Source organism: Mobula birostris, chromosome X, assembly GCF_030028105.1.
Source record: "Mobula birostris isolate sMobBir1 chromosome X, sMobBir1.hap1, whole genome shotgun sequence".
In the NCBI taxonomy this organism is placed as follows: Eukaryota; Metazoa; Chordata; class Chondrichthyes; order Myliobatiformes; family Myliobatidae; genus Mobula; species Mobula birostris.
Genome location: NC_092402.1, coordinates 4,179,643 through 4,206,352, shown reverse-complemented (window position 1 = coordinate 4,206,352; position 26,710 = coordinate 4,179,643). Strand labels below are relative to the sequence as shown.

The 26,710-nt window shown below is 54.0% G+C and overlaps 1 protein-coding gene across 1 annotated transcript in view; it reads left to right on the top strand.

Annotated features, from left to right (window-relative positions):
- LOC140191714 (tensin-4-like) overlaps nucleotides 1-26,076 on the top strand; it is a 38,987-nt gene extending 12,911 nt beyond the window's left edge. Inside the window, exons 5-15 of the mRNA XM_072249383.1 lie at nucleotides 4,530-4,866; nucleotides 6,551-7,035; nucleotides 7,313-7,399; nucleotides 12,167-12,292; nucleotides 12,648-12,740; nucleotides 13,945-14,022; nucleotides 15,258-15,338; nucleotides 17,563-17,731; nucleotides 21,231-21,299; nucleotides 23,101-23,127; nucleotides 24,090-26,076. Coding sequence (XP_072105484.1) covers nucleotides 4,530-4,866; nucleotides 6,551-7,035; nucleotides 7,313-7,399; nucleotides 12,167-12,292; nucleotides 12,648-12,740; nucleotides 13,945-14,022; nucleotides 15,258-15,338; nucleotides 17,563-17,731; nucleotides 21,231-21,299; nucleotides 23,101-23,127; nucleotides 24,090-24,231 — 1,694 coding nt within the window. The 3' untranslated portion in view covers nucleotides 24,232-26,076. The remainder of the gene's footprint in view (nucleotides 1-4,529; nucleotides 4,867-6,550; nucleotides 7,036-7,312; nucleotides 7,400-12,166; nucleotides 12,293-12,647; nucleotides 12,741-13,944; nucleotides 14,023-15,257; nucleotides 15,339-17,562; nucleotides 17,732-21,230; nucleotides 21,300-23,100; nucleotides 23,128-24,089) is intronic.
- The last annotated feature ends 634 nt before the right edge of the window (nucleotides 26,077-26,710 follow it).

The following is a 26,710-nucleotide window of genomic DNA, read 5'->3' as shown; positions in this document are numbered from 1 at the left end:
TGTGCCCTCTGGTCCTAGGCTCCCCCACTATAGGAGACATCCTCTCCACCTCCACTCTATCTGTGCCCTCTGGTCCTAGACTCCCACACGATAGGAAACATCCTCTCCACATCCACTCTGTCTCTGTCCTCTGGTCCTAGACTCCCCCACTATAGGAAACATCCTCTCCACGTCCACTCTATCTGTGTCTTCTGGTCCTAGACTCCCCCACTACAGGAAACATCCTCTCCATATCCACTCTATCTGTGCCCTCTGGTCCTAGGCTCCCCCACTATAGGAAACATCCTCTCCACATCCACTCTATCTGTGTCCTCTGGTCCTAGACTCCCCCACTACAGGAAACATCCTCTCCACCTCCACTCTCTCCGTGCCCTCTGGTCCTAGACTCCTCCACTATAGGAAACATCCTCTCCACATCCACTCTATCTGTGTCCTCTGGTCCTAGACTCCCCCACTATAGGAAACATCCTCTCCACATCCACTCTATCTGTGTCCTCTGGTCCTAGACTCCCCCACTATAGGAAACATCCTCTCCACATCCACTCTATCTGTGTCCTCTGGTCCTAGACTCCCCCACTACAGGAAACATCCTCTCCACATCCACTCTATCTGTGTCCTCTGGTCCTAGACTCCCCCACTATAGGAAACATCCTCTCCACATCCACTCTATCTGTGCCCTCTGGTCCTAGACTCCCACACGATAGGAAACATCCTCTCCACATCCACTCTATCTGTGCCCTCTGGTCCTAGACTCCCCCACTATAGGAAACATCCTCTCCATATCCACTCTATCTGTGCCCTCTGGTCCTAGGCTCCCCCACTATAGGAGACATCCTCTCCACCTCCACTCTATCTGTGCCCTCTGGTCCTAGACTCCCACACGATAGGAAACATCCTCTCCACATCCACTCTGTCTGTGTCCTCTGGTCCTAGACTCCCCGACTATAGGAAACATCCTCTCCACGTCCACTCTATCTGTGTCCTCTGGTCCTAGACTCCCCCACTACAGGAAACATCCTCTCCATATCCACTCTATCTGTGCTTTCTGGTCCTAGGCTCCCCCACTATAGGAGACATCCTCTCCACCTCCACTCTATCTGTGCCCTCTGGTCCTAGACTCCTCCACTATAGGAAACATCCTCTCCACATCCACTCTATCTGTGTCCTCTGGTCCTAGACTTCCCCACTATAGGAAACATCCTCTCCACATCCACTCTATCTGTGTCCTCTGGTCCTAGACTCCCCCACTATAGGAAACATCCTCTCCACATCCACTCTATCTGTGTCCTCTGGTCCTAGACTCCCCCACTATAGGAAACATCCTCTCCACATCCACTCTATCTGTGTCCTCTGATCCTGGACTCCCCCCACTATAGGAAACATCCTCTCCACATCCACTCTATCTGTGTCCTCTGGTCCTAGACTCCCCCACTATAGGGAACATCCTCTCCACATCCACTCTATCTGTGCCCTCTGGTCCTAGACTCCCCCACTATAGGGAACATCCTCTCCACATCCACTCTATCTGTATCGTCTGGTCCTTTTTTTCTATTATGGAACAGTTAATATTCCATATATTTGCTGAGTATGCTTGCAGGAAAAGGAATCTCAGGGTTGTAGGTACATGCTGTGATAATAAATTTTACTTCCAACTTTTTTTCTTTACCTGGATACGGGGCCCAAACCTGCTCACAATACTCCCCCTGTGGGCTGAGTAATGCCTGATGAAGCCTCAGCATCACATCCTGCCTTTAACTGGCGCAGGGCGGTGAGTCGCGCCCCGGGAGGAGCTTTCACCGGCTGCCTGGCGCCTGGCAGCCTCACTTTCCGCCGAGCGTACTCACACGACCTCACGGGACCAACCCTACACCTGTCCGGGCAGGGTGGCGTGCCTGGAAGTTTTGGTACGTCTCGATCTCTCCCGCACCCCTCCAGCCAGGGCAAGGGCGGGTCTGTCTGAACACGCAGCAGCCCCAGCTGCGTTGTCTGTGGGAGTGCTGCACACAGTAGCCAAGGAATCTGCTGGTTGCAGAGCTCTCTGCAGCGCAGGGGCGCGGACAGGAAAGGGGTGCGGGCGTGCCGGGCTTCAGCAAGCTCAAGCTGTGTGTGTGTGTGTGTGTGTGTGTGTGTGTGTGTGTGTGTGTGTGTGTGTGTGTGTGTGTGTGTGTGTGTGTGTATACAACCAAACAAAACAACGTCCCTCCAGACCGCGGTGCACCCACACAACGCGCAAGAACCAAAATATTACTGCCAATAAAGAAGTTAACAAATATATAAATCAAAATGCATGTAGAGCGCGGCACAGGGAAGCAGCCAAAGAGATTGATGTTAAACTGCAGGAGATGTTTCAGACCCTTAAAACCCTGGTTGGACTGACCAGGATATAAAAATGCAAGGATGCAAAGCTGAGGCTTTAAAAGGTCCTGCTGAGGCCTCCCCTGGAGTATTGGGAACAGTTTTGGGCCCCTTATCCAAGAAAGGACACACTGACATTGGAGGGGGTTCAAAAGCAGGTTCACGAAAATGATTCCCGCATTGAAAGGTTTATTGTGTCAGGAGCATTTGAATGCTCTGGACTGTACTCACTGGAACTCGGAACAATAAGGGAGGATCTCATTGAAACCTATCAAATGTTGGGGGAGTCTAGGACAAGAGGGCACAGATAGAGTGGATGTGGAGAGGATGTTTCCTATAGTGGGGGAGTCTAGGACCAGAGGACACAGATAGAGTGGATGTGGAGAGGATGTTTCCTATAGTGGGGGAGTCTAGAACCAGAGGACACAGATAGAGTGGATGTGGGGAGGATGTTTCCTATAGTGGGGGAATCTAGGACCAGAGGGCACAGATAGAGTGGATGTGGAGAGGATGTTTCCTGCAGTGGGGAGTCTAAGAGGACACCGCCTCAGAACAGGGGGGCGTCTGTTTATTACAGAGATGAGAAGCACGTACAAACTCCTTGCAGGCAGCGGCGGGAATCGAACCCTGATTGCAGCCGCTGTAAGGCGTTACGCTAACCGCTAGGATACCGCCAATACTCGGTATTCTCCGAGTTCCTTTCTTATCTAATTGGAGAGAGAGGAGAACAGGCCCTGTCGGCCCAGCGAGCTGCTGCGACTCACAGCGGCAATTTACAATTTCAAGTTCGAAGGGAAGTGTACGGTCGGGCACTTTGGTAGGAGAAATTCAAAAAGCAGCGTTTGAAAAATTCAAAAAGCATTTGCGAAAGGATTTGGGAGTCCTTGTGCAGGGTTCCCTGAAGATTAGCTTCCAGGTTGAGTCGGCTGGTGAGGAAGGCAAATGCAATGTTAGCATTCTTTTCGAGAGGAGTAGTTATAAGAAGAAGGATGTAATGCTGAGGCTTTATAAGGCACTGGTCAGGCCGCACTTGGAGTATTGTGAGCTGTTTTGGGCCCATTATTGAAAGAAAAGATGTGCTGGTGTTGGACAGGGTCCAGACAAGAATCATTCCAGGAATGAAAGGATTAATGTATGAGGAGCGGTTGATGGCTCTCGGTCCATACTCGCTGAGGATTAGAAGAATGGGGGAGGGGAAAATCTCATTGAAACTTACCAAATACAGATAGAGTGGATGTGGAGAGGATGTTTCCTATAGTGGGGGGAGTCTAGGACCACAGATAGAGTGGATGTGGAGAGGATGTTTCCTATAGTGGGGGGAGTCTAGGACCAGAGGACACAGATAGAGTGGATGTGGAGAGGATGTTTCCTATAGTGGGGGGAGTCTAGGACCAGAGGACACAGATAGAGTGGATGTGGAGAGGATGTTTCCTATAGTGGGGGAGTCTAGGACCAGAGGACACAGATAGAGTGGATGTGGAGAGGATGTTTCCTAGAGTGGGGGAGTCTAGGACCAGAGGGCACAGATAGAGTGGATGTGGAGAGGATGTTTCCTATAGTGGGGGGAGTCTAGGACCAGAGGACACAGATAGAGTGGATGTGGAGAGGATGTTTCCTATAGTGGGGGGAGTCTAGGACCAGAGGACACAGATAGAGTGGATGTGGAGAGGATGTTTCCTATAGTGGGGGGAGTCTAGGACCAGAGGACACAGATAGAGTGGATGTGGAGAGGATGTTTCCTATAGTGGGGGGAGTCTAGGACCAGAGGACACAGATAGAGTGGATGTGGAGAGGATGTTTCCTATAGTGGGGGGAGTCTAGGACCAGAGGACACAGCCTCAGAACAGAGGGACGCCCATTTAGAACAGAGATGAGGAAGAATTTCTTTAGCCAGAGGGTGGTGAATCTGTCAAATTCATTGTCACAGGCAGCTCTGGAGGCCCAGTCATTGAGTGTATTTAAAATGGAGGTTGATCGGTTCTTGATTAGTCAGGGTGTTGAAGGTTACGGGGAGAAGGCAGGAGAATGGGGTTGAGAGGGATAGTAAACCAGCCATGATGGAATGGCGGAGCAGGCTCAATGGGCTGAATCGCCTAATTCTGCTCCTGTGTCTGATGGTCTTACAGGACTAACTGAACCGTTTCACCAATTCCCCGCTTCGCCTTGTTCCGCAGACTCCCGGATCGTGGACTCTTCAAAAGCAGTGGCAGTACCGACTTCCCAGCAGACGCAGGGGGCCGCGTGGCTGGCCCGGGACTCCAGCTCATCCCAGCAGATCTACCAGCCCGTCGCAGCCCCCTACTCCAGCAGCAACAGCGGGTCACTCGCCGGTTCCCCGCCTCACCAGCACGGCAACCTGACCCAGACGAGGGAAGCCCCTGGGTCTTATCTGTCAACGTCCGCAGGCTCCGACAACCAACTCAGCTCTTACCAGCGCCATCAACACAGGCTGGGCGACAGTGCCAGCTCTTTGCTCTCCACCTCTTCCGGGGGATGGGACACCTTGGGAAGGTAGAGTAACTCCCTGAAGTTCAACTCACTGTCATTCAACCATACACCGTCAAACGAGACAACGCTCCTCTGGACCAAGGTGCACAAAGCAGTAGATATAACTCACACACACAACACATAAAGTATTTAAATTTTTAATTGGCATCCATTTGCGCCTTGGAAGGTTTCCAGGGCTCAGGCCTGGGCAAGGTTGTGTGGAAGACCGGCAGTTGCCCATGCTGCAAGTCTCCCCTCTCCACGCCACCGATGTTGTCCAAGGGAAGGGCATTAGGACCCATACAGCTTGGCACCGGTGTCGTTGCAGGGCAATGTGTGGTTAAGTGCCTTGCTCAAGGACACAACACGCTGCCTCAGCTGAGGCTCGAACTAGCGACCTTCAGATCACTAGACGAGCGCCTTAACCACTTGGCCACGCACCAACACACAACATAAATTATACCGTCAAACGAAACAATGTTCCCCTGGATCAAGGTGCACAACACAGTACATATAACTCACACACACAACACGTAAAGGGTTTTGGCCCGAAACCTCGACTAGACTTTTCTCCAGAGATGCTGCCCGGCCTGCTGAGTTCCTCTGGCATTGTCTGTGCTGTTGCTCGGAATTCCAGCATCTCCAGACCTCCTCTTGTTTGTAATAAATAACAAGGTGCATCAACAACGCAAGATTAAACAGCAAACTGTCTAAGGCTACTGTCGCTTCAGCTGTGATGAGACCTGGATGGTGGCAGGTAGTCCAGTTGTCTCACGGCCTGGGGGGGGGGGGCAGTGGGAGGAAGCTGTTTCCCATCCTAACAGTCCTTCTCCCTAATGTACGGTATTTCCTCCTGATGCTAGTGGGGTGATTAAAGAGATTAACAACAGACAACAGTCAATAGGTGCAGGAGTAGGCCATTCAGCCCTTCGAGCCAGCACCACCATTCACTGTGATCATGGCTGATCATCCACAATCAGTACCCTTTTCCTGCCTTCTCCCCATATCCCTTCACTCTGCTATCTTTAAGAGCTCTATCTAACTCTTTCTTGAAAGAATCCAGAGAATTGGCCTCCACTGCCTTCTGAGGCAGAGCATTCCACAGAACCACAACCCTCTGTGTGAAAAAGTTTTTCCTCAACTCCGTTCTACATTGTCTACCCCTCATTCTCAAATTGTGGCCTCTGGTTCCGGACTCCCCCAACATCGGGAACATGTTTCCTGCCTCTAGCGCGTCCAATCCCTTAATTATCTTATATGTTTCAATCAGATCCCCTCTCAGCCTTCTAAATTCCAGAGTATACAAACCCAGTCCCTCCAATCTTTCGACATATGACAGTCCCGCTATCCCGGAAATTAACCTCATGAACCTACCCTGCACTCCCTCAATAGCAAGAGTGTCCTTCCCCAAATTTGGAGACCAAAACTGCACACAATACTCCAGATGTGTCTCACCAGGGCCCTGTACAACTGCAGAAGATACAAACAATCTCCCAGATGTAATAGTGGCCAGAGGTCTTAGGGTAACAGAGGAACTGAAGGAAATTTCGCATCAGGCGGAAAATGGTGTTGGGTAAACTGATGGGACTGAAGGTTGATAAATCCCCAGGGCCTGATGGTCTGCATCCCAGGTAACCACAGATGATTAGATGGGAGTGATCACTGACAAGTTGAGGTTTTTAATTACCCCCCACAATTTGTCTTTCAGTTCGCACTCGCTGCTGAGCGACGACGGAGAGCCGGGGACGATGTACCGGTCGGCCGGGAGTCCGTACGGTTCGTCCGGCTCGTTCGTCAACCTGAAGAGCCCTTGCATCGTCTCCCCGGGCCTGTGCAAGAGCTCGTACAGCGACCAGCAGCTCGACCGGTCCTCCGAGTGCCGGACGCTCCCGCTGCCCCGCAGGCCGGCGCACCCGCTCCACCCGCAGGGAGCCCCAGCGGGGCCGGCGCTAGCGCCGCCGGGGCAGCCGCCCCGGCGGGGGGTGAAGAAGCAGTCCAGCAGCTGCCCGGCCTCTGCCGCCAGCTCCTGTACCGATATCCCGCTGCTCCTGGTCAACGGCTGCGTACCGTGCCCCGTGCAGGGGCAGGAGACCCAGCGGCTGGCCTCCAAGTCGTTCAGCACCGCAAGCCTGCCCCGCTCTGCTTCTCCCAGCAGAGAATCCGCCAAGTCTTCCAGTACGGCCTCCCTCGCAGGTAAATCTTACCTCTTTTTCCGGATTATTCTTGTGAACCTCCTCCGAACACCCTCCCCAGTGCCCCGTTCCCTCCTTCCTTCCTGCCCCTTGGGGCTGGAAGGAATTTCATGTCACACGAACGCCGACCTGAGAAAACGAGCTGGTGTTGTTGCTGAAGGCAATTCTGGTGATGAAGATAAAGGAACACTCCATGTGGGAGATGCTGGACGCTGATTCTGGGGCCTGATTCTGTGCTCTGGCGCTCTATCCCTTATCTGCTTTTGTCTCCTCTGCAGATCTCCCAACCAGTGCAGAACCTACTGTTAAATTTGTACAAGATACCTCCAAATATTGGTACAAGCCAAAAATCAGCCGGGAACAGGGTAAGTCGCCTTGGGGTGAACTGGTTGATCTGATGTCATTCTCCGTCAGGATCGGAGATGTTTCATGTCATTTCCGGTACACGAGTGCAAAGGAGAACAAAATAATTGTCACTCCAGATCCGATCTGGTGCAAGAAAAAAACATATTAAGACAAAGAACACATTAATAATAAAAAACACAACAAATATAAAAACATAAAATAGTTTATACACACAGATTGTGTGTCCATAAAGTGACGCTGGGCACAGGAGTGTCTGTACATGAGGCGATTCTGACAGGAGATGATAAAGTAATGGTGGTTGGGGGTGTGGAGCGGTGGGTCAGTGGGTGATTGGGGGTGTGGAGGGGTGGGTCGGTGGGTGATTGGGGGTGTGGAGGGGTGGGTCGGTGGGTGATTGGGGGTGTGGAGGGGTGGGTCGGTGGGTGATTGGGGGTGTGGAGGGGTGGGTCAGTGGGTGATTGGGGCTGTGGACGGGTGGGTCAGTGGGTGATTCGGGGTGTGGAGGGGTGGGTCAGTGGGTGATTGGGGGTGTGGAGGGGGGGTCAGTGGGTGATTGGGGGTATGGAGGGCTGGGTCAGTGGGTGATTGGGGGTGTGGAGGGCTGGGTCAGTGGGTGATTGGGGGTGTGGAGGGGTGGGTCAGTGGGTGATTGGGTGTGTGGAGGGGTGGGTCAGTGGGTGATTGGGGGTGTGGAGGGGTGGGTCAGTGGGTGATTGGGGGTGTGGAGGGGTGGGTCAGTGGGTGGTTGGGGGTGTGGAGCGGTGGGTCAGTGGGTGATTGGGGGTGTGGAGGGGTGGGTCAGTGGGTGATTGGGGGTGTGGAGGGGTGGGTCGGTGGGTGATTGGGGGTGTGGAGGGGTGGGTCGGTGGGTGATTGGGGGTGTGGAGGGGTGGGTCAGTGGGTGATTGGGGCTGTGGACGGGTGGGTCAGTGGGTGATTCGGGGTGTGGAGGGGTGGGTCAGTGGGTGATTGGGGGTGTGGAGGGGGGGTCAGTGGGTGATTGGGGCTGTGGACGGGTGGGTCAGTGGGTGATTGGGGGTGTGGAGGGGTGGGTCAGTGGGTGATTGGGGGTGTGGAGGGGTGGGTCAGTGGGTGATTGGGGGTGTGGAGGGGTGGGTCAGTGGGTGATTGGGGGTGTGGAGGGGTGGGGTGTGTCAGTGGGTGATTGGGGGTGTGGAGGGTTGGGTCATTGGGTGGTTGGGGGTGTGGAGAGGTGGGTCAGTTGGTGATTGGGGGTGTGGAGGGGTGGGTCGGTGGGTGATTGGGGGTTTAGAGGGGTGGGTCAGTGGGTGGTTGGGGGTTTAGAGGGGTGGATCAGTGGGTGGTTGGGGGTTCAGAGGGGTGGGTCGGTGGGTGATTGGGGTTGTGGAGGGGTGGGTCAGTGGGTGATTGGAGGTGTGGAGGGGAGGGTCGGTGGGTGATTGGGGGTGTGGAGGGGTGTGTCAGTGGGTGATTGGGGGTTTGGAGGGGTGGGTCGGTGGGTGATTGGGGGTGTGGAGCGGTTGGTCGGTGGGTGATTGGGGGTTTAGAGGGGTGGGTCAGTGGGTGGTTGGGGGTTTAGAGGGGTGGATCAGTGGGTGGTTGGGGGTTTAGAGGGGTGGGTCGGTGGGTGATTGGGGTTGTGGAGGGGTGGGTCAGTGGGTGATTTGGGTGTGGAGGGGTGGGTCAGTGGGTGATTGGGGGTGTGGAGGGGTGGGTCAGTGGGTGATTGGAGGTGTGGAGGGGTGGGTCGGTGGGTGATTGGGGGTGTGGAGGGGTGGGTCAGTGAGTGATTGGGGGTGTGAAGGGGTGGGTCAGTGGGTGATTGGGGGTGTGGAGGGGTGGGTCGGTGGGTGATTGGGGGTGTGGAGGGGTGTGTCAGTGGGTGATTGGGGGTGTGGAGGGGTGGGTCGGTGGGTGATTGGGGGTGTGGAGGGGTGGGTCGGTGGGTGATTGGGGGTGTGGAGGTGTGGGTCAGTGGGTGATTGGAGGTGTGCAGGGGTGGGTCAGTGGGTGATTGTGGTTGTGGAGGGGTCGGCCAGTGGGTGATTGGGGGTGATGAGGGGTGGGTCAGTGGGTGGTTGGGGGTGTGGAGGGGTGGGTCAGTGGGTGATTGGGGGTGATGAGGGGTGGGTCAGTGGGTGGTTGGGGGTGTGGAGGGGTGGGTCAGTTGGTAATTGGGACTGTGGAGGGGTGGGTCAGTGGGTGGTTGGGGGTGTGGAGCGGTGATTCAGTGAGTGATTGGGAGTGTGGAGGGGTGGGTCAGTGGGTGATTGGGGGTGTGGAGGGGTGGGTCAGTAGGTGATTGGGGGTGTGGAGGGGTGGGTCAGTGGGTGATTGGGACTGTGGAGCAGTGGGTCAGTGAGTGATTGGGGGTGTGGAGGGGTGGTCAGTGGGTGGTTGGGGGTGTGGAGGGGTGGGTCAGTGGGCGATTGGGGGTGTGGAGGGGTGGGTCAGTGGGTGATTGGGGGTGTGGAGGGGTAGGTCAGTGGGTGATTGGGGGTGTGGAGGGGTGGGTCAGTGGGTGATTGGGGGTGTAGAGGGGTGGTTCAGTGGGTGATTGGGGGTGCAGAGGGGTGGGTCGGTGGGTGGAGGTGTTGATCAGCCTCACTACTTGGGGAAAGTCACTGTTCTTGAGTCTGGTGATCCTGGCATGAATGCTACGTATCCTCCTCCCTGATGGGAGTGGGACAGACAGTCTGTGAGCAGGGCAGGTGGGATGTTACTGGCCGTTTCTCCGGCACCTTTCTGTATGCTGAGTCTGTATGTATGTGCAGAATGTTCTGTGTACGTGCTGTCAATTAGCACATAAACTCTTTACGTTGTAAGTTTCATAGGAACAATGAATTCTATTGCATTCTAGAGACGGGGGGGTAAAGAGAAAGAAAGGGTGAGAGAGAAAGAGGGAGGAGCGGGAGGGGAGAAGAGGGAGAGGAAGAGGGGGAGGGAGAGGGATGAGGGAGATGGAGGGGAAGGGGAGAGGAGAGAGAGAGGAGTGAAAGATAGGTTCGGTTGAGGAAGAGAGCAAGGGGGAGAGAGAGGGAGGGAGGGAGAGCGAGGGGGAGGGAGGGAGAGAGAGGGGGAGAGAGAGGAAGGTGAGATGGGGTGAGGGGGTGAGGTGGATGGGGAGAGAGAGGGAGAGATGGAGGGGAGAGAGATGAGTTGGGGGAGACATGGGTGAGGGAGAGAGAGATGGGGTGAGGGACAGAGGGGGGAGAGAGAGGAGGGAGGGGAGGAAGAGATGGGGTGAGGGAGGGAGGGGAGAGAGAGGAGGGAGAGATGGGGTGAGGGAAGGAGAGATGGGGTGAGGGAGGTGGATAGGGGAGATGGAGGGGGAACAGAGAGGTATGATGGGGAGAGAGGGGGAGATGGAGACAAAGAAGTGAGAGAGAGGGGGAGAAAAGGAGGGGTAGGGAGTGAGGAAAGGAGTGCGAGGGCGAGAGGGAGAGGGAGAGTAGATAATCTGATTCTGCTGGAGAGCACTGTGAGCCAGTTACTCCCTGTGGTCTCGGTTGGATGGTTCCCGCTGACGAGATGTGGCATGTTCTGCAGTCAGATCTACCGTTAATGATCACTGCCTCGGAGCAGGGAGTGGAAGGAGCTAAGACCATAACCTGTGTATCGTGTAGAAGGCGGTTGTAGCGGCGTTGACGGGATGCAGAGCTGGGCTGAGAAGGGGTAGGTGGAGTTTTAGGCAGGAAAGTGTGAACTGATTCACTTTGGAAGGTCGAACTCGAAGGCAAGGTCCGGGGTTAATGGTGAGATTCTGAGCAGTGTGGAGGGTCAGAGGGATCGGCTGGCCCATGTCCACAGATCCCTCAAAGTTGCCGCGCAAGTTGATAGGCTGGTTAAGAAGGTGTACGGTGTGTTGGCCTTCGTTAGTCAGGGCACTGAGTTCAAGAGCCGTGAGGTAATGTTCTGGCTCTATAAAACCCTGGTTAGACCACACTGGGAGTGTTGTGTTCACTTCTGGTCGCCTCATTATAAGAAGGATGTGGAAACTTTAGAGAGGGTGCAGAGGAGATTTACCAGGATGCTGCCTGGATTACAGAGGGTGCAGAGGAGATTCACCAGGATGCTGCCTGGATTAGAGAGGGTGCAGAGGAGATTCACCAGGATGCTGCCTGGATTAGAGAGGGTGCAGAGGAGATTCACCAGGATGCTGCCTGGATTAGAGAGGATGCAGAGGAGATTCACCAGGATGCTGCCTGGATTAGGGAGGGTGCACAGGAGATTCACCAGGATGCTGCCTGGATTACAGAGTGTATCTTATAGGTCAAGCGAGCTCGGGCTTTTCTCTTTGGAGCGATGGAGGATGAGAGGTGATTTGATAGAGGTGTACAAGAGGATAAGAGGCACAGATCGAGTGGACTGCTGGAGACTTTTTCCCAGGGTGAAAATGGCTAATACACGGGGCATAATTTAGGGTGACTGGAGGAAAGTATCGGGGAGGTAGGTCTTTTACACAGAGAGTGGTGGGTGTGTGGAACACCCTGCCAGGGGTGGTGGTAGAGACAGATACATTAGGGACATTTAAGAGACTCTTAGATAGGCAAATGGATGATAGAAAAATGAGTGCTCTGTGGGAGGGAAGGGTTAGATACATCTTGTAGTAGAAATAACGGGTCAGCACAACATTGTGGGCCGAAGTACCTGTACCGTTCTACAAAAAGTTGGTGTAATGATGCTCCTGGGAGTTTGGATCTTACGCAGAGTGGTTGGTTATTGCTGAGAACCCCAGCTGAAAGTCTTCCAGCTGCTGAAGTCGGATCTTGCATCTCTTGCAGTCATCGAGATGTTGAAAGACAAGGAGGTCGGTTCCTTCATCATCCGGGAGAGTTCCTCCTACGTCGGGTCCTTTGGCCTCGCAGTGAAGGTCTCGTCCAGCCCCGAGGGCCCCGAGAGGAAGATGGGTACGTCTTCACGCGTTGCTTCACTCCGAGTGGGGGATCAAGGTCGCCGCGCACTGACCTAAGCCCATCCTCCCTGCATCCGCCCACAGCAGCTCGCCACAACCCTCTGTCCTGGGCCAGACCTTCACATCTTCTTGGTGTATCCTTCCTCTCCCAGGGACGAGGTCTTTGGAGCTTCTGTTGGTGTTTCAGTAGCAGTGGGCTTTTATGGGATGGCGAGGGTGAGTTTGCTAGCCCCACGGCCAACGCTCCTCCTCTGGCAGCTGGGCTTGGGGCGGTTTGTGGTGGGTGAAGATGCACGGCGTTGGTGACCCTTTGAGTTCTGGTGTCTCACCCAGTTATTCCTTCTTTAAAGGATACTCCCCAGCCGACTCGGTCCGGCATTTCCTCATCGAGTTCTCTCGGAAAGGAGTGTGTCTGAAAGGAGGGCCCCAGGAGCCTTACTTTGGTGAGTGGTTGGTCAAGCTTATTCAGTGCCGCGCACAAAACGCTGGAGGAACTCAGCAGGCTGGGCAGCGCCCGTAGGAAAGAGTAAAAAGAGTCGAACGCCTCGGGCCGAGACCCTCCATCAGGGCGGGGTCCCGGCCCGAAACATCGACTGTTTCCTCTTTGCCGTAGACACTGCCTGGCCTGCTGAGTTCCTCCAGGATTTTGTGCGCCTGTCGCTTGGACTTCCAAGCGTCCACGGGCTTTATTCAGTGGCGGTTCATTCCTGCCTCTGGGAGAGGGACGATGCGTTTGTGGTCTCGGGCCTCACTCCCCACGCCGTAATCTCAGTGACAAAGTCAAAAAGGACTCAAAGTGCGTTTATGATCGGTATACAAACCCTGCAATTCGTCCTCTCCACAGACAGCTGCGAAACATGGAATCCATATCACTGTGTGCCAAAGAGTTACAGAGCTCCCCTTCGAATTTCACCTTTCACCTTTAACCTAAGGCCTCCAGTTGTAGTCTCACCCAACCTCAGTGGGGGATAAAGTATTTACCCTGCCTATACCCCTCGATTTTTATATACCTCTGTCAAATATCAACTCAATCTCCTGCAGGTGAGACGCTGATGATAATTGGGCAGGGATACCTTCAAGCCAACCTGACTGAAGCCTCCGAACGCCGATTTGAAAGGCGTTGCAGTAGGCTGCTTCCTGTTTGCTAATCAATCCTCGGGAAGCCTGCTCAGCATCGGCCTTCGGTGGGACATAAACTGTGGGCAGGATCACTAAAGAGAACTAGAACGGTTGGCTCTCAATCATGAGCTGTTCCAGGTCTGGGGGGAACAAGAGTGCGACAAGGCCACTGTGTCTGGCGTCTATCATTAAACGCAGACTTCCATCTTTTGCTTTCTTTGAATCAGCAGTCAGGTCCATTCATGTGTCGAGAAGCCCCCGGGTCTTACCAACATATCTGGTGTGTCCAGAGTGAGCCATGTCTCTATGAAACACAGGAAGTAGCAATTCCTCATTTCCCTCTGATACAGCAGCCTTGCTCTCTGGTGACTCTATATTTGCTGGCAAGATGCTGGTTATTATTTTAATTAGACGCTCAGTGTACCCCAGGTCACAGGGCCTGGGGCACTGGGCTTGGAGGGGAGGGATTGGGAGGGGTGGTGGTGGCGAGCTGTGAACCCACCCCTAACCACAGACCTCTCCCCACAGGAAGCCTGTCAGCGTTTGTCTACCAGCATTGCATCACTCCCATCAGCTTGCCGAACAAGCTTCGCCTGCCGAGGACGGGTGAGTCACTGGCGTGGGCGTAGGCGCGGTCAGGTCAGGTCAGGGCTGGATGGTGGAGGGGGTGGGTCAGGGGTCGGGTAGGATCAGCACTGTCGCGGGATAGGACTGGGTGGGGTCTCAGTGTTGGGTGGGAGTGGGTCAGCCCGGCCTGAGGTGGGGGTCAGGTGCTTCATTGCCTTCCTTCTTCTCATTGATCATGGGGGAGGTACAGGAGTCTGAAGACACACACTCAGCGATTCAGGAACAGCTTCTTCCCCTCTGCCATCAGGGAGGAGGTACAGGAGCCTGAAGACACACACTCAACGATTCAGGAACAGCTTCTTCCCCTCTGCCATCAGGGAGGAGGTACAGGAGCCTGAAGACACACACTCAGCGATTCAGGAACAGCTTCTTCCCCTCTGCCATCAGGGAGGAGGTACAGGAGCCTGAAGACACACACTCAGTGATTCAGGAACAGCTTCTTCCCCTCTGCCATCAGGGAGGAGGTACAGGAGCCTGAAGACACACACTCAGCGATTCAGGAACAGCTTCTTCCCCTCTGCCATTCAATGGACACCGAGCCCATGAACACTACCTCACTATTTAGTTATTTTTAAAATATATTTCTCCCACTTTATAATATTTTTAAAAAAATTATTGCTCTGTACTATTGCTGCAAAGGAACAAATTTCACAAGGTGCGTCAGTGAAATTAACCCCACGGTTCGGACCAGATCCGGCTACCAGGACGATGGCCAAGTCAGCTTGGCCGAGCGGCTGGGCTCTGTCCTGGGACGCAGAAGCCCTGGAGATGGGAGCCTTCCAGCGGGGAGGGCCGAGGAATGGGAGGGCTGTGCGGAGGGTGGGTGCTCCCCGATGACGGGGGGGGGGGGGCTTTACCCCCGATGGACTGGACCGTATCCAGTGCTTTTTGTAGGATTTTCCAATCAGGGACATTGGCGTTCCCACACCAGACCGCGATGCAGCCGGCCGGCATACTGTCCTCCACGCATCTCTGGAAGTTTGCCAAAGTTTTAGACAGGAGAGGATGGGCGTCGGAGTGAGCTTGGACCCTCTCGTTCACTCCCCATTTCTTGGCCGTCCAGTGGGGGTGGAGTGGAGGGCGGTGGGAAGTGAGGGCGGGTGCTGAGGGGAGGAAGTGGTCGGCAGGCCGAGGGACGACCTTCGGGGGTGGGGGGTGGGGGAGGTGGTGAGGTTGACCCCTCCCCATTGACTATCCGCCTTTCTGCTCTCCAGACTGTCTGCGGGGTAACGGTGAAGGCGCCGGGTCTGAGTCGGCAGGTGGCAACGTGTCCCCCCCGAGGAACCAAAGAGCAGGTCAGTCGGCAACAGGGGGCGGCTGGGGGTGCTGGGGGGGTGGGGAGGGGGGGAGGGTGAGCGACGTCCTTGACAGACGCCGCTGTGGCGGTGGCCCTTTGACACCGGCGAGGAAGCAGCCGATCGCACCCCGCCCTCACTGCCCGACGTCAAAAACGCAAACGTCTCGGTCCGCACTGTGGAGCCCACCCCGTCACCCAGAAACAGAACGGCCCTCCACACCGCCTGGGGACCATTGACAGAGGAGGAGAATTAGGCCATTCGGCCCATCAAACCTGCTCCCCCATTCCATCATGGCCGATTTATTATCCCTCTCGACCCCATTCTCCTGCCGTCTCCCGTAACCTTTGATGCCCTGACTAATCAGGAACCTCCACAGCCATCTGTGGCAACTAATTCCACAGATTCACCACCCTCTGGGTAAAGAAATTCCTCCTCATCTCTGTTCTAAATGAACGTCCCCTTATTCTGAGGCTCTGCCCTCTGGTCCTAGACTCCCCCCACTACAGGAAACATCCTCTCCACATCCACTCTATCTGTGTCCTCTGGTCCTAGACTCCCCCACCATAGGAAACATCCTCTCCACATCCACTCTATCTGTGCCCTCTGGTCCTAGACTCCCCCACTATAGGAAACATCATCTCCACATCCACTCTATCTGTGCCCTCTGGTCCTAGACTCCCCCACTATAGGAAACATCATCTCATCCTCTCCACATCCACTCTATCTGTGTCCTCTGGTCCTAGACACCCCCCCCCCACCCACCATAGGAAACATCCTCTCCACATCCACTCTATCTGTACCCTCTGGTCCTAGACTCCCCCACAATAGGAAAAATCCTCTCCACATCCACTCTATCTGTGTCCTCTGATCCCAAACTCCCCCCACTACAGGAAACATCCTCTCCATATCCACTCTATCTGTGTCCTCTGGTCCTAGACTCCCCCACTATAGGAAACATCCTCTCCTCATCCACTCTATCTGTGTCCTCTGGTCCTAGACTCCCCCACTATAGGAAACATCCTCTCCACATCCACTCTATCTGCGTCCTCTGGTCCTAGACTCCCCCACTACAGGAAACATCTCTCCACATCCACTCTATCTAGGCCTCCTACTACCTATTAAACAGTCCCAATGGTGTGTAGTTCAGATAGCTCCCGGCCTTCACGAGTGGCTTCGTTACGAAGCCCAGTGTAACTTTTCCTATTGACTGGAGAAGGGGCAAAGGTGGGTTACTGGCGCCTTCAAGCTAGTTGCTTCAGACAAGTGGGGCTCGTCAGACCGAGTGGCAACCACAGGAACCAGGGCAGTGACCAGCTCCCGGAGTTCCTTACCAATACCTCAACCGCTGGTTGCAGGAGAGGGCTATCAGTTGCGGAGGGCTGAGTTGTTCCTGTGGGGTGGATGGAGACGTGGTGCATTTGGTGGTGTTAGTGCACCCGTCAGACCGCCCAGGGCATCACCAACCTGCAAGAACGTAGATACAGGAAGGTGCCGGGAAAAGGGGCCAGTAGCATATAGAAACATAGAAAATAGGTGCAGGAGTAGGCCATTCAGCCCTTCGAGCCTGCACCGCCATTCAGTATGATCATGGCTGATCATCCAACTCAGAACCCTGTACCAGCCTTCCCTCCATACCCCCTGACCCCCATAGCCACAAGGGCCATATCTAACTCCCTCTTAAATATAGCCAATGAACTGGCCTCAACTGTTTCCTGTGGCAGAGAATTCCACAGATTCACCACTCTCTGTGTGAAGAAGTTTTTCCTAATCTCGGTCCTAAAAGGCTTCCCCTCTATCCTCAAACTGTGACCAATCACCCACCGACCCACCCCTCCACACACCCAATCACCCACCGACCCACCCCTCCACACCCCCAATCACCAACTGACCCACCCCTCCACACCCCCAAACACCCACTGACCCACCCCTCCACACCCCCAATCACCACTAGTTTATCATTTCCTGTCAGAGTCACCTCATGTACAGACACGCCTGTGCCCAGCGTCACTTTATGGACATACAGTCAATCTGTGTGTTTAAGCTAAATTATGTATTTATAATTATTGTGTTTTTTTTATTATTTTTGTGTTTTTTGTCTTACTGTGGTTTTTTCTTGCATTACATCGGATCCGGAGTAACAATCATTTCGTTCTGCTTTGCACTTTTGCGCCGGGAATGACGTCAAACGATCCTAAATCTTGAATCTTGCTCCCACCCCCAGATCAGTGCGTCTTGTACCTGAAGTCTGTCACCATGGAGTCCCTGACCGGCCCCCAGGCTGTCCTGAAGGCCGCCTCCTACGTGTTGGAACAGGGGCCGTTGCCCGACGCTACCACCGTCCACTTCAAAGTGACGGAGCAGGGCATCACCCTCACGGATAGCAAACGGAAGTAAGCAGCCGGGGCTCGGCCTGTTTTAAGATCGCAAGAGGTAGAACTTGTAGTAGGCTATTCGGCCCGTTCCGCCATTCTATCAGAAGGCTCTTGGGAAGTCAAGAATGAGACGCAAATCTCACTTAAATAGATATTTCTCAGTACAGAGTACTGTGCAAAAAATCTTAGGCACATACCCAAAGCTGGGGTGCCTAAGACTTTAGCACAGTACTGTGGTCATGTTATGCATTGCACTGTACCGCTGCCACACAAAAACAAACACAAATTTCATGAAACATGTGAGTGATGATAAACCTGATTCTGATCTGGGTCTCTATTGTGGACTGAGAGAGGGGAAGGGGGTCAGGGAGAGGGGGAATCGTGGTTGGGAAAAGGGGAAGGGAGAGGGGAGGGAGCGGGAAGCACAAGGGAGACATTCTGTAATGATCAATGAACCGATTGTTTGGGTTCAAATGACCGTTGCCCAGAGTCTGAGGGCTCTGGTAGTGCCTGCACCCACCCCTAACACTCCTTCTCTGCCACCTGTCCCCACACCCCTCCCGCGGCACCCCACCCTCTCCCATTCCCAACCTCCTCTGCTCTGCACTTACAACCTCGCTTTCCGCTCCACGTTGACAAACACAGTACAGTATAGGGCACCCCAGCTATACGTATGCGCCAAAGACTTTAGCACAGGATGGCACTGTACTGCCGCCACACAAAAAAAATAAACAAATTTCATGGCATACTGTATAGTGCTGTGAAAAGGTCTTAGGCAACCCAGCGATGGATATGTGCCTTTGTACAGGACTGTACAGGTCCGGCAGGGGTCAGCTCGTCCCAGCAAGCAGGGCAGGCAAAGACGCACCGAAGGAATTTGAGTACGTCGTTTATTTTTACACGGCTGACAGCTCAGAACCAGATTAGATAAAGAAATCAGTGAAGAGGTACGGGCTGAGTCACGCATACGTTGTGCAGACAAAGCAACTGCTGAATTATCGTTCAAAGTTCAAAGTAAATTTACTCTCAAAATAGGCGTCTGACGCTGTAAACAGTCCTGAGATTCATCTTCGTGCAGGCAGTCACAGTAGAACACAGAAATACAATAGAATAATTGAGAAACTACACATAGATGAACAAAACATAAGACACAGGAGGGGAATGAGGCCATTCAGCCCATCGAGTCTGCCCCACCATTCCATCACAGCTGATTTAATATCCCTCTCAACCCCAATCTCCTGCCTTCTCCTTGAAACCTTTGATACCCTGACTAATCAAAAACCTATCAACCTCCGATTTAAATACACCCAATGACCTGACCTCCAAAACCATCTGTGAAAATGAATTCCACAGATTCATCACCCTCTGGCTAAAGAAATTCCTCCTCATCTCTGTTCTAAATGGATGTCCCTCTATTCTGAGGCTGTGCCCTCTGGTCCTAGACTCCCCCACTATAGGAAACATCCTCTCCACATCCACTCTATCTGTGTCCTCTGGTCCTAGACTCCCCCACTATAGGAAACATCCTCTCCACATCCACTCTATCTGTGCCCTCTGGTCCCAGACTCCCCCACTATAGGAAACATCCTCTCCACATCCACTCTATCTGTGCCCTCTGGTCCCAGACTCCCCCACTATAGGAAACATCCTCTCCACACCCACCCTATCTGTGCCCTCTGGTCCTAGACCCCCTCCCCCGCACTATGGGAAACATCCTCTCCACATCCACTCTATCTGTGTCCTCTGGTCCTAGATTCCCCCACTATAGGAAACATCCTCTCAACATCCACTCTATCTGTGTCCTCTGGTCCTAGATTCCCCCACTATAGGAAACATCCTCTCCACATCCACTCTATCTGTGTCCTCTGGTCCTAGATTCCCCCACTGTAGGAAACATCCTCTCCACATCCACTCTATCTGTGTCCTCTGGCCCTAGACTCCCCCACTGTAGGAAACATCCTCTCCACATCCACTCTGTCTGTGTCCTCTGGTCCTAGACTCCCCCACTGTAGGAAACATCCTCTCCACATCCACTCTGTCTGTGTCCTCTGGTCCTAGACTCCCCCACTGTAGGAAACATCCTCTCCACTTCCACTCTATCTGTGTCCTCTGGTCCTAGACTCCCCCACTGTAGGAAACATCCTCTCCACTTCCACTCTATCTGTGTCCTCTGGTCCTAGACTCCCCCACTGTAGGAAACATCCTCTCCACATCCACTCTGTCTGTGTCCTCTGATCCTAGACTCCCCCACTATAGGAAACATCCTCTCCACATCCACTCTATCTGTGTCCTCTGGTCCTAGACTCCCCCACTGTAGGAAACATCCTCTCCACATCCACTCTATCTGTGTCCTCTGGTCCTAGACTCCCCCACTACAGGAAACATCCTCTCCACATCCAGTCTATCTGTGTCCTCTGATCCTAGACTCCCCCACTATAGGAAACATCCTCTCCACATCCACTCTATCTGGGCTTTTCAATATTAGATAAACTTCAATGAAATCCGCCCCCGCCCCCAATTCTTCTAAACTCCAGTGAATGCAGGCCTAGAGCCATCAAATGATCCTCATACGTTAACCCTTTCATGAAGCAGACAATGTTAACTTTAACCCGGACGAAGGTGGACCAACAGCCAATGTGCAGAACCAAGTGTAAAAGTTATTTCACAATAGAATCAAAAATCTGGACGCTAATCAAACAATGACAACCTTAACGCTATGGATTACGTTAATGGCTTGAGGAAGACATCTGCTTCTCGAAGAACCAAGCCCACCTCACCTACCCCCAGTTCCTGCTGCCCCGTCTTTGGCTCCGTTGCTCTAAGCCCTACTGCTATCTCCCCCAGGGTCCTGCCCTTTTGCTACGTAGCTGTACCCCCTCCGAATCCCTGGACCCACTTTCTCCCGGCTGGTCCGCTAACCCGGCTCCAGGCTCCGCCAGCTCTCCTCGCTGGGCCCCCTCGCCCCCCACCCTGCCTTCCTGGCAGGACCCCGCCTCTGTATCTGGGCCCCGCCTCCTTTCCCCCACAGGAACACGCCCCCTCTACTTCCAGCTGCTCCGCCCCCACTCCCCAGCAGAGCCACGCCCACTCCCCCCAACAGAGTCCCGCCCACTCTACAGGGCCACGCCCCCCTTTCCCCTGCTCGCCCCCTCCCACCCCAGGAATCCCGGTGTCTTGCAACTCTCTTGCGTTATTGTGTTAATACTCTTCAGAGCTTGCCTGCCTGGTCTCATCACCAGGACTTGTGATCTGCACCGGCTGCTCGTACGAGCGTCCACCACCTGCTCTTCACTTGACCCTGATCGGTAGAGGGGGGTCTAAGCAGGTGCTACAGCTCGCCCCGAGGGTAACCTGCGGGCTAGCGGAGGGGAGGAGCGCCTCACACCTCCTATGGTAGGGACCTATCACCGCCCTGCCACTCGCTAGGTGGACCTTAGGGCAGGTCAAAGGGGTCAGCATGGCACGACGGGCCGAAGGGCCTTGAGACTGAACCTTTCACCCCTACCTCTCTCTGCAGGCTGTTCTTCAGACGACACTATCAAGCCGGTTCCATCAGCCACTGCGGTCTGGATCCCTTGCAGCGCCGGTAAGCGGGTGGGTGGGTGGTCCATCGGATGTTGCGGGGACGTGCGCGGGGGGTGTGGGTGGGCCGCGGCCGTACGAGAAGGCCGACCTCCGCTGCTGGGGAGCCAGCGGGCTCACCTCGCGAAGCGCCCCGTCTTTCAGCCTCGCCACGTAAACTGGGAGCAGTTTCCCTTCCTCGTGCCTTTAATGGACCCGACGCCATTAAGCAAGGGGTCCGGGGACGTGGGGAGGGGGGGGGGGGAGTTGATGAAACTTCTAACAGCCCAGGACAGAGGACTGGGGCAAGTTGCAGTCGGCTACCTTTGCCCCATTTGGGGTGACGGGCTTCAGGACAAGAGTAATCTCCCTCCTGTCACTTAACCCCCCACCCCCCACCCCGCACCGGAGCGGGACGAGTGCCGCTACCGTCTCCTCCCTCAGACCCCAGCAGGGATGGGGTGGCTTGTCGTAAACACAGGAGGGGAAGGGACTCGGCCCGGAATTCTAACTGTTTATCCCTCTCCGTAGACTCTGCCCGACCTGCTGAGTTCCTCCAGCATTGTGTGTGTGTGTGTTGCTCTGGATTTCCAGCCTCTGCAGAATCCCCCTCCTCTTTAGACCCGAGAGTAGGTCTACACCCACACACACACAGTGCTGGAGGAGCTCAGCGAGTCGGCAGCATCTATGGAGAGGATTAAACAGCCGACGTCTCAAGCTGAAAACTTCCTGATGGCTAAAGTTCAGAATTCTGTTCCTGCCGCTCCCTGTAACATGTTTATAAATTCAGCCACCAGAACTGCACCTCCCACTTTCTTGGATACTTTTACTAATTTGGCCAAGACCGGTTTCTGTAAGACCATAAAACATAGGGCCAGAATTAGGCCATTCAGCCCATTGAGTCTGCTCCACCATGCTAACATGGCTGATTTACTGTCCCACTCAACCCCCATTCTCCTGCCTTCTCCCCATAACCTTTGACACCCTGACTAATCAACAACCTGTCAACCTCCACCTTAAACACACCCAATGACTCGGCCTCCGCAGCCGTCTGTGGCAACGAATTCCAGATTCACCACCCTCTGGCTAATGAAAATTCTCTTCATCTCAGTTTTAGATGAACGTCAGAGGACCGTTCCCTCTGGTCCTAGACTCCCCCCACTATAGGAAACATCCTCTCCACATCCACTCTATCTGTGCCCTCTGGTCCTAGACTCCCCCACTATAGGAAACATCCTCTCCACATCCACTCTATCTGTGCCCTCTGGTCCTAGACTCCCCGACTATAGGAAACATCCTCTCCACATCCACTCTATCTGTGCCCTCTGGTCCTAGACTCCCCCTCTATAGGAAACATCCTCTCCACATCCACTCTATCTGGGTCCTCTGGTCCTAGACTCCCCCACTATAGGAAACATCCTCTCCACATCCACTCTATCTGTGTCCTCTGGTCCTAGACTCCCCCACAATCAGAAACATCCTCTCCACATCCACTCTATCTGTGTCCTCTGGTCCTAGTCTCCCCCACAATAAGAAACATCCTCTCCACATCCACTCTATCCAGGCCTTTCAATATTTGGTGTGTCCTAGACTTCCCCAATACTGGGTCTGGTTTACTAGTCAGGCCAAGAAAGAGCACCAGGGGCCACGGCTGCCCTCCCCCTGCCTGGACAGGTCCAAACAAAGAGTCATTAGACCCAGCCCCGGCACTGTGTGTGGTCTTGCTCTGGCCTGGGATGGGGGACCTGGCGGTAACCTCGGGGCTGAGCCTGTGGGTGCAGGGGATGTTAACACCAGGAAATGTGACTCCTTCCTTCTCGTTACAGGTGGCGGAAGGACAACGAGCCATCAAGGTGAGCACCCATTTGTAGTGGGAGCGATGTTCTGTAATTCTCCCATAGTACCCACACCTCTCTTCAATTCCCAACCCCCAACTCACCCATACCCATCACCTCTCCTCAACTCCCACTTCAACTATACCCCAATTCCCCTGGACCCATCCTCACTTCAACTCCCCCCCCCCGAACCCCTACATGCCCATCACCTCACCCCAACTCCCATATTCACACATTCTCTCTTCCCCATCTCTCTCTCCCCATCTCTCTCAACCCCATCTCTCTCTCTCCCCCTCTCTCCCCTCTCTCCCCCCTCACCTCCTCTCTCCTCCCTCTCCTCCTCCCTCCCCCCTCTCCTCCTCTCTCCCCCTCTCCTCTTCTCTCCCCCCTCCCCCTCTCTCCCCTCTCTCCCCCTCTCTCCCCTCTCTCCCCCTCTCTCCCCCTCCCTTTCCCCTCTCTCTCCCCCCTCTCTTGCCCGTCTCTCTCTCATCCCCATCTCTCTCTCCCCCTCCCCCCCTCTCCCCCCTCTCCCCCTCCCTTTCCCCCTCTCTCCCCTGTCTTCCCCGTCTCTCTCTCTCCCCTCTCCCCTCTCTCCCCCTCTCACCCTCTCTCTCTCCCCCTTCTCCCCTCCCCCTCCCTCCCCCAGCTCCCTCCCCACCTCTCTCCACCCATCTCTCTCTCTCTCTTCCCCCGTCTCCCTCTCTCTTCCCCCGCCTCTCTCCCCTCCATCTCCTCCCCACTCAGCCTCCTCCCATCTTCCCCGTCCATCTCTCCCTCTGCTTCTCCCATCTCGACTTCCATCTCCCTGCTCCCTAACACCCCCCCCCACTTCTCTCTTCCCTCCTCACCACACCACCCTAGCAGTCCACCACCACCTCCCACCCCACAAGTATTTGTCTGTCGCCCAAGTTTACACCTCAGGTGGTTGCTGGGCGAGTTTGCTCTGGGATATGGAATGAGATTTTTTTTTTAATTTTCAGGATCTTTGCATTCGTGGCCCAAAAGCAGGGCAGCACGTCAGAGAACGTGTGCCACGTCTTTGCGGAGTTGGAGCATGAGAACTCAGCTCACCTTATCATCGATCTGGTGGCCAAGAGCATCCTGGAAACTCGGAGGAGGTGACCGGGCCGACAGGCAACGCTGGAGTCCACCCTCACTGCCCCAGCCTTGGGGCGCAGTTCCCTCCAAGCTTCACTGCCACGCAGCGACTGAAATGCTCCCGTGCACGTAGCCTTCGTTGCCAACGCAGCTGAAATTTTCTTTTATGTACTATTTTATTCAAGTGCCCCGCGGTTTTCAGGCTGCATCTCAGAGCACAGATGTTTGAAAAAAAAAATTAGCGGGAATATTGCCCGTGGGTCTGGATCCAATTCCCACCCCAGATTTCACCTGTCAGTGTCTGTTTCCCTGCAGACAGATTCGGTGCCCAGTGACACCTGTGAGCAAGGTGTGTTTGAGGGTCGGGGCCAGGGTGGGACATCTCCATTTCTGCTCCAGGGAGTGTGTGCGGTGTCCAAAACGGTTTCCATTTCGAAACTGGGCAACACGATGCGGGAAGGACTCAGCAGGTCAGGCAGCTTTTGCGGAGAGGGGTGAAGAGTCGACATTCTGAGCTGAGATCTTCCATCAGGACCCCTCTCCTCTTGTGGTTATGAGAAGCCTCACCATTCCTGCTGGGGTCCCGGACGGTGCTGAGGGACGAGGTGTAGTACTTGTCCTTCTCCCAGGGTTAAGTGCCAGGAAGAGGATTTTTTCCATTTCTTCTTCTCATGAGGCCCATCAGCCATACTGGGGCAGCTCGCCGGACTCCTCTGTGGCGGGCAGATGCCCGAGGATGGGACGCCTCTCCCTGTGGCAGAGAGGAAGGAATTTTTTTACAGGAGACAGATAGAGTGGATGTGGAGAGGATGTTTCCTATAGTGGGGGAGTCTAGGACCAGAGGACACGGATAGAGTGGATGTGGAGAGGATGTTTCCTATAGTCGGGGACTCTCAGACCAGAAGACACAGATAGTGGATGTGGAGAGAATGTTTCCTATAGTCGGGGAGTCTAGGACCAGAGGACACAGATAGAGCCTCAGAACAGAGATGAGGAGGAATTTCTTTAGCCAGAGGAGGAACAGCGGAGCAGACTTGATGGGCTGAATGGTGTATATCCGCTTCTCTGTCTCATAGTCAAAGTGTCACGGATGTAGGTGGGAAGGGAACAGAGAATCATTTGTGAACTTTGAGACGTTCACCCGGAGGTCCGGGTCCTTAACACATCTCACACATGGGAGTGGTCCCAGCACCTGCCACAGAGAAGCTCGGCACGGAAACCGGCCCTTCGGCCCATCTAGTCCGTAGCCGAAACAGTCGAAACAGCCTGCTCCCACCGACTTGCACTGGGACCACACCCCTCCCATCTGTGTCCCTATCCAGACTTCTCCGAAACGTTGAAATCCAGCTCGTGTGCACCACTTGTGCTGGCAGCTCATTCTGCCCCTCTGAGTGAAGACATTTTCCCCCACGCCCCCCCTTAAACTTCTCAGCTTTCACCCTTAACCCACGACCTCTAGTTGGCATCCCACCCAACCCCAGTGGGTCCAGCCTGCTTGCACTTGCCCTCTCCATATCCCTGTCCTTCAACTCTCTCCCACCTCCCCACCTCCTTCTCTCCGTTACCAAACACTACCTCGGAACCAGCAATCTCAAAGCATCAATCTCCCCAACGCAACTTGTTGCTTTCAGCTTCACACCGACAATCAAAGTTAAGCTCACTAACACCACGGTTAATAAAGAAGATAATTATTTAATAACTGACTTCAGTCTGGTTTAAATTTGCCGTCAACCCGTATTTTTTAAATATTCCCTTCATTACAAGTTATAATAAATAATTATCTTATGTTTCTATATTATTATGAATACTTCAGATAACACTATGTTGTTTTAAAAAGATTAAAGAATGTATCCAGATGAATAACACTGATTCAACATCACTTTATAGATTGTATTTCAAAGATTTAATAAAATTGTTCAACTTGAAATTAAATGTAGAGATTTAATTCACAGCTTCATTCCGGATATATGGGCATCCGTAAGTCTTGTTGAGAACATGGATTTGCGCCTTGGAAGGTTTCCAGGGCGCAGGCCTGGGCAAGGTTGTATGGAAGCCCATGCTGCAAGTCTCCCCTCTCCACGACACTGATGTTGTCCAAGGGAAGGGCATTAGGACCCATACAGCTTGGCACCGGTGTCCTCGCAGAGCAATGTGTGGTTAAGTGCCTTCCTCAAGGACACAACACGCTGCCTCAGCCAAGGCTCGAACTCACGACCTTCAGATCACTAGACCGACGCCTTAACCACTTTATCCGAATAGAGTAAAGGTTCAAGGGGTCATTTTATTAAGGAAGTACGTACGCAGAATATAACTCTGAGACTCGTCTTCTCCAGATAGTCATGAAGTACAGAAAAACCACGGAGGTCGTTGAAAGAGAAAAAAATAAACCCAACCCCCCCCCCCGCCGCACGAGAAAGAAGAAGAAACCCCAAAACTCGCAAACCTCCAACCCCCTCCCTCGCACAAAAAAGTAACAGATCGCCCACCCATAAAAGGGCAGCGA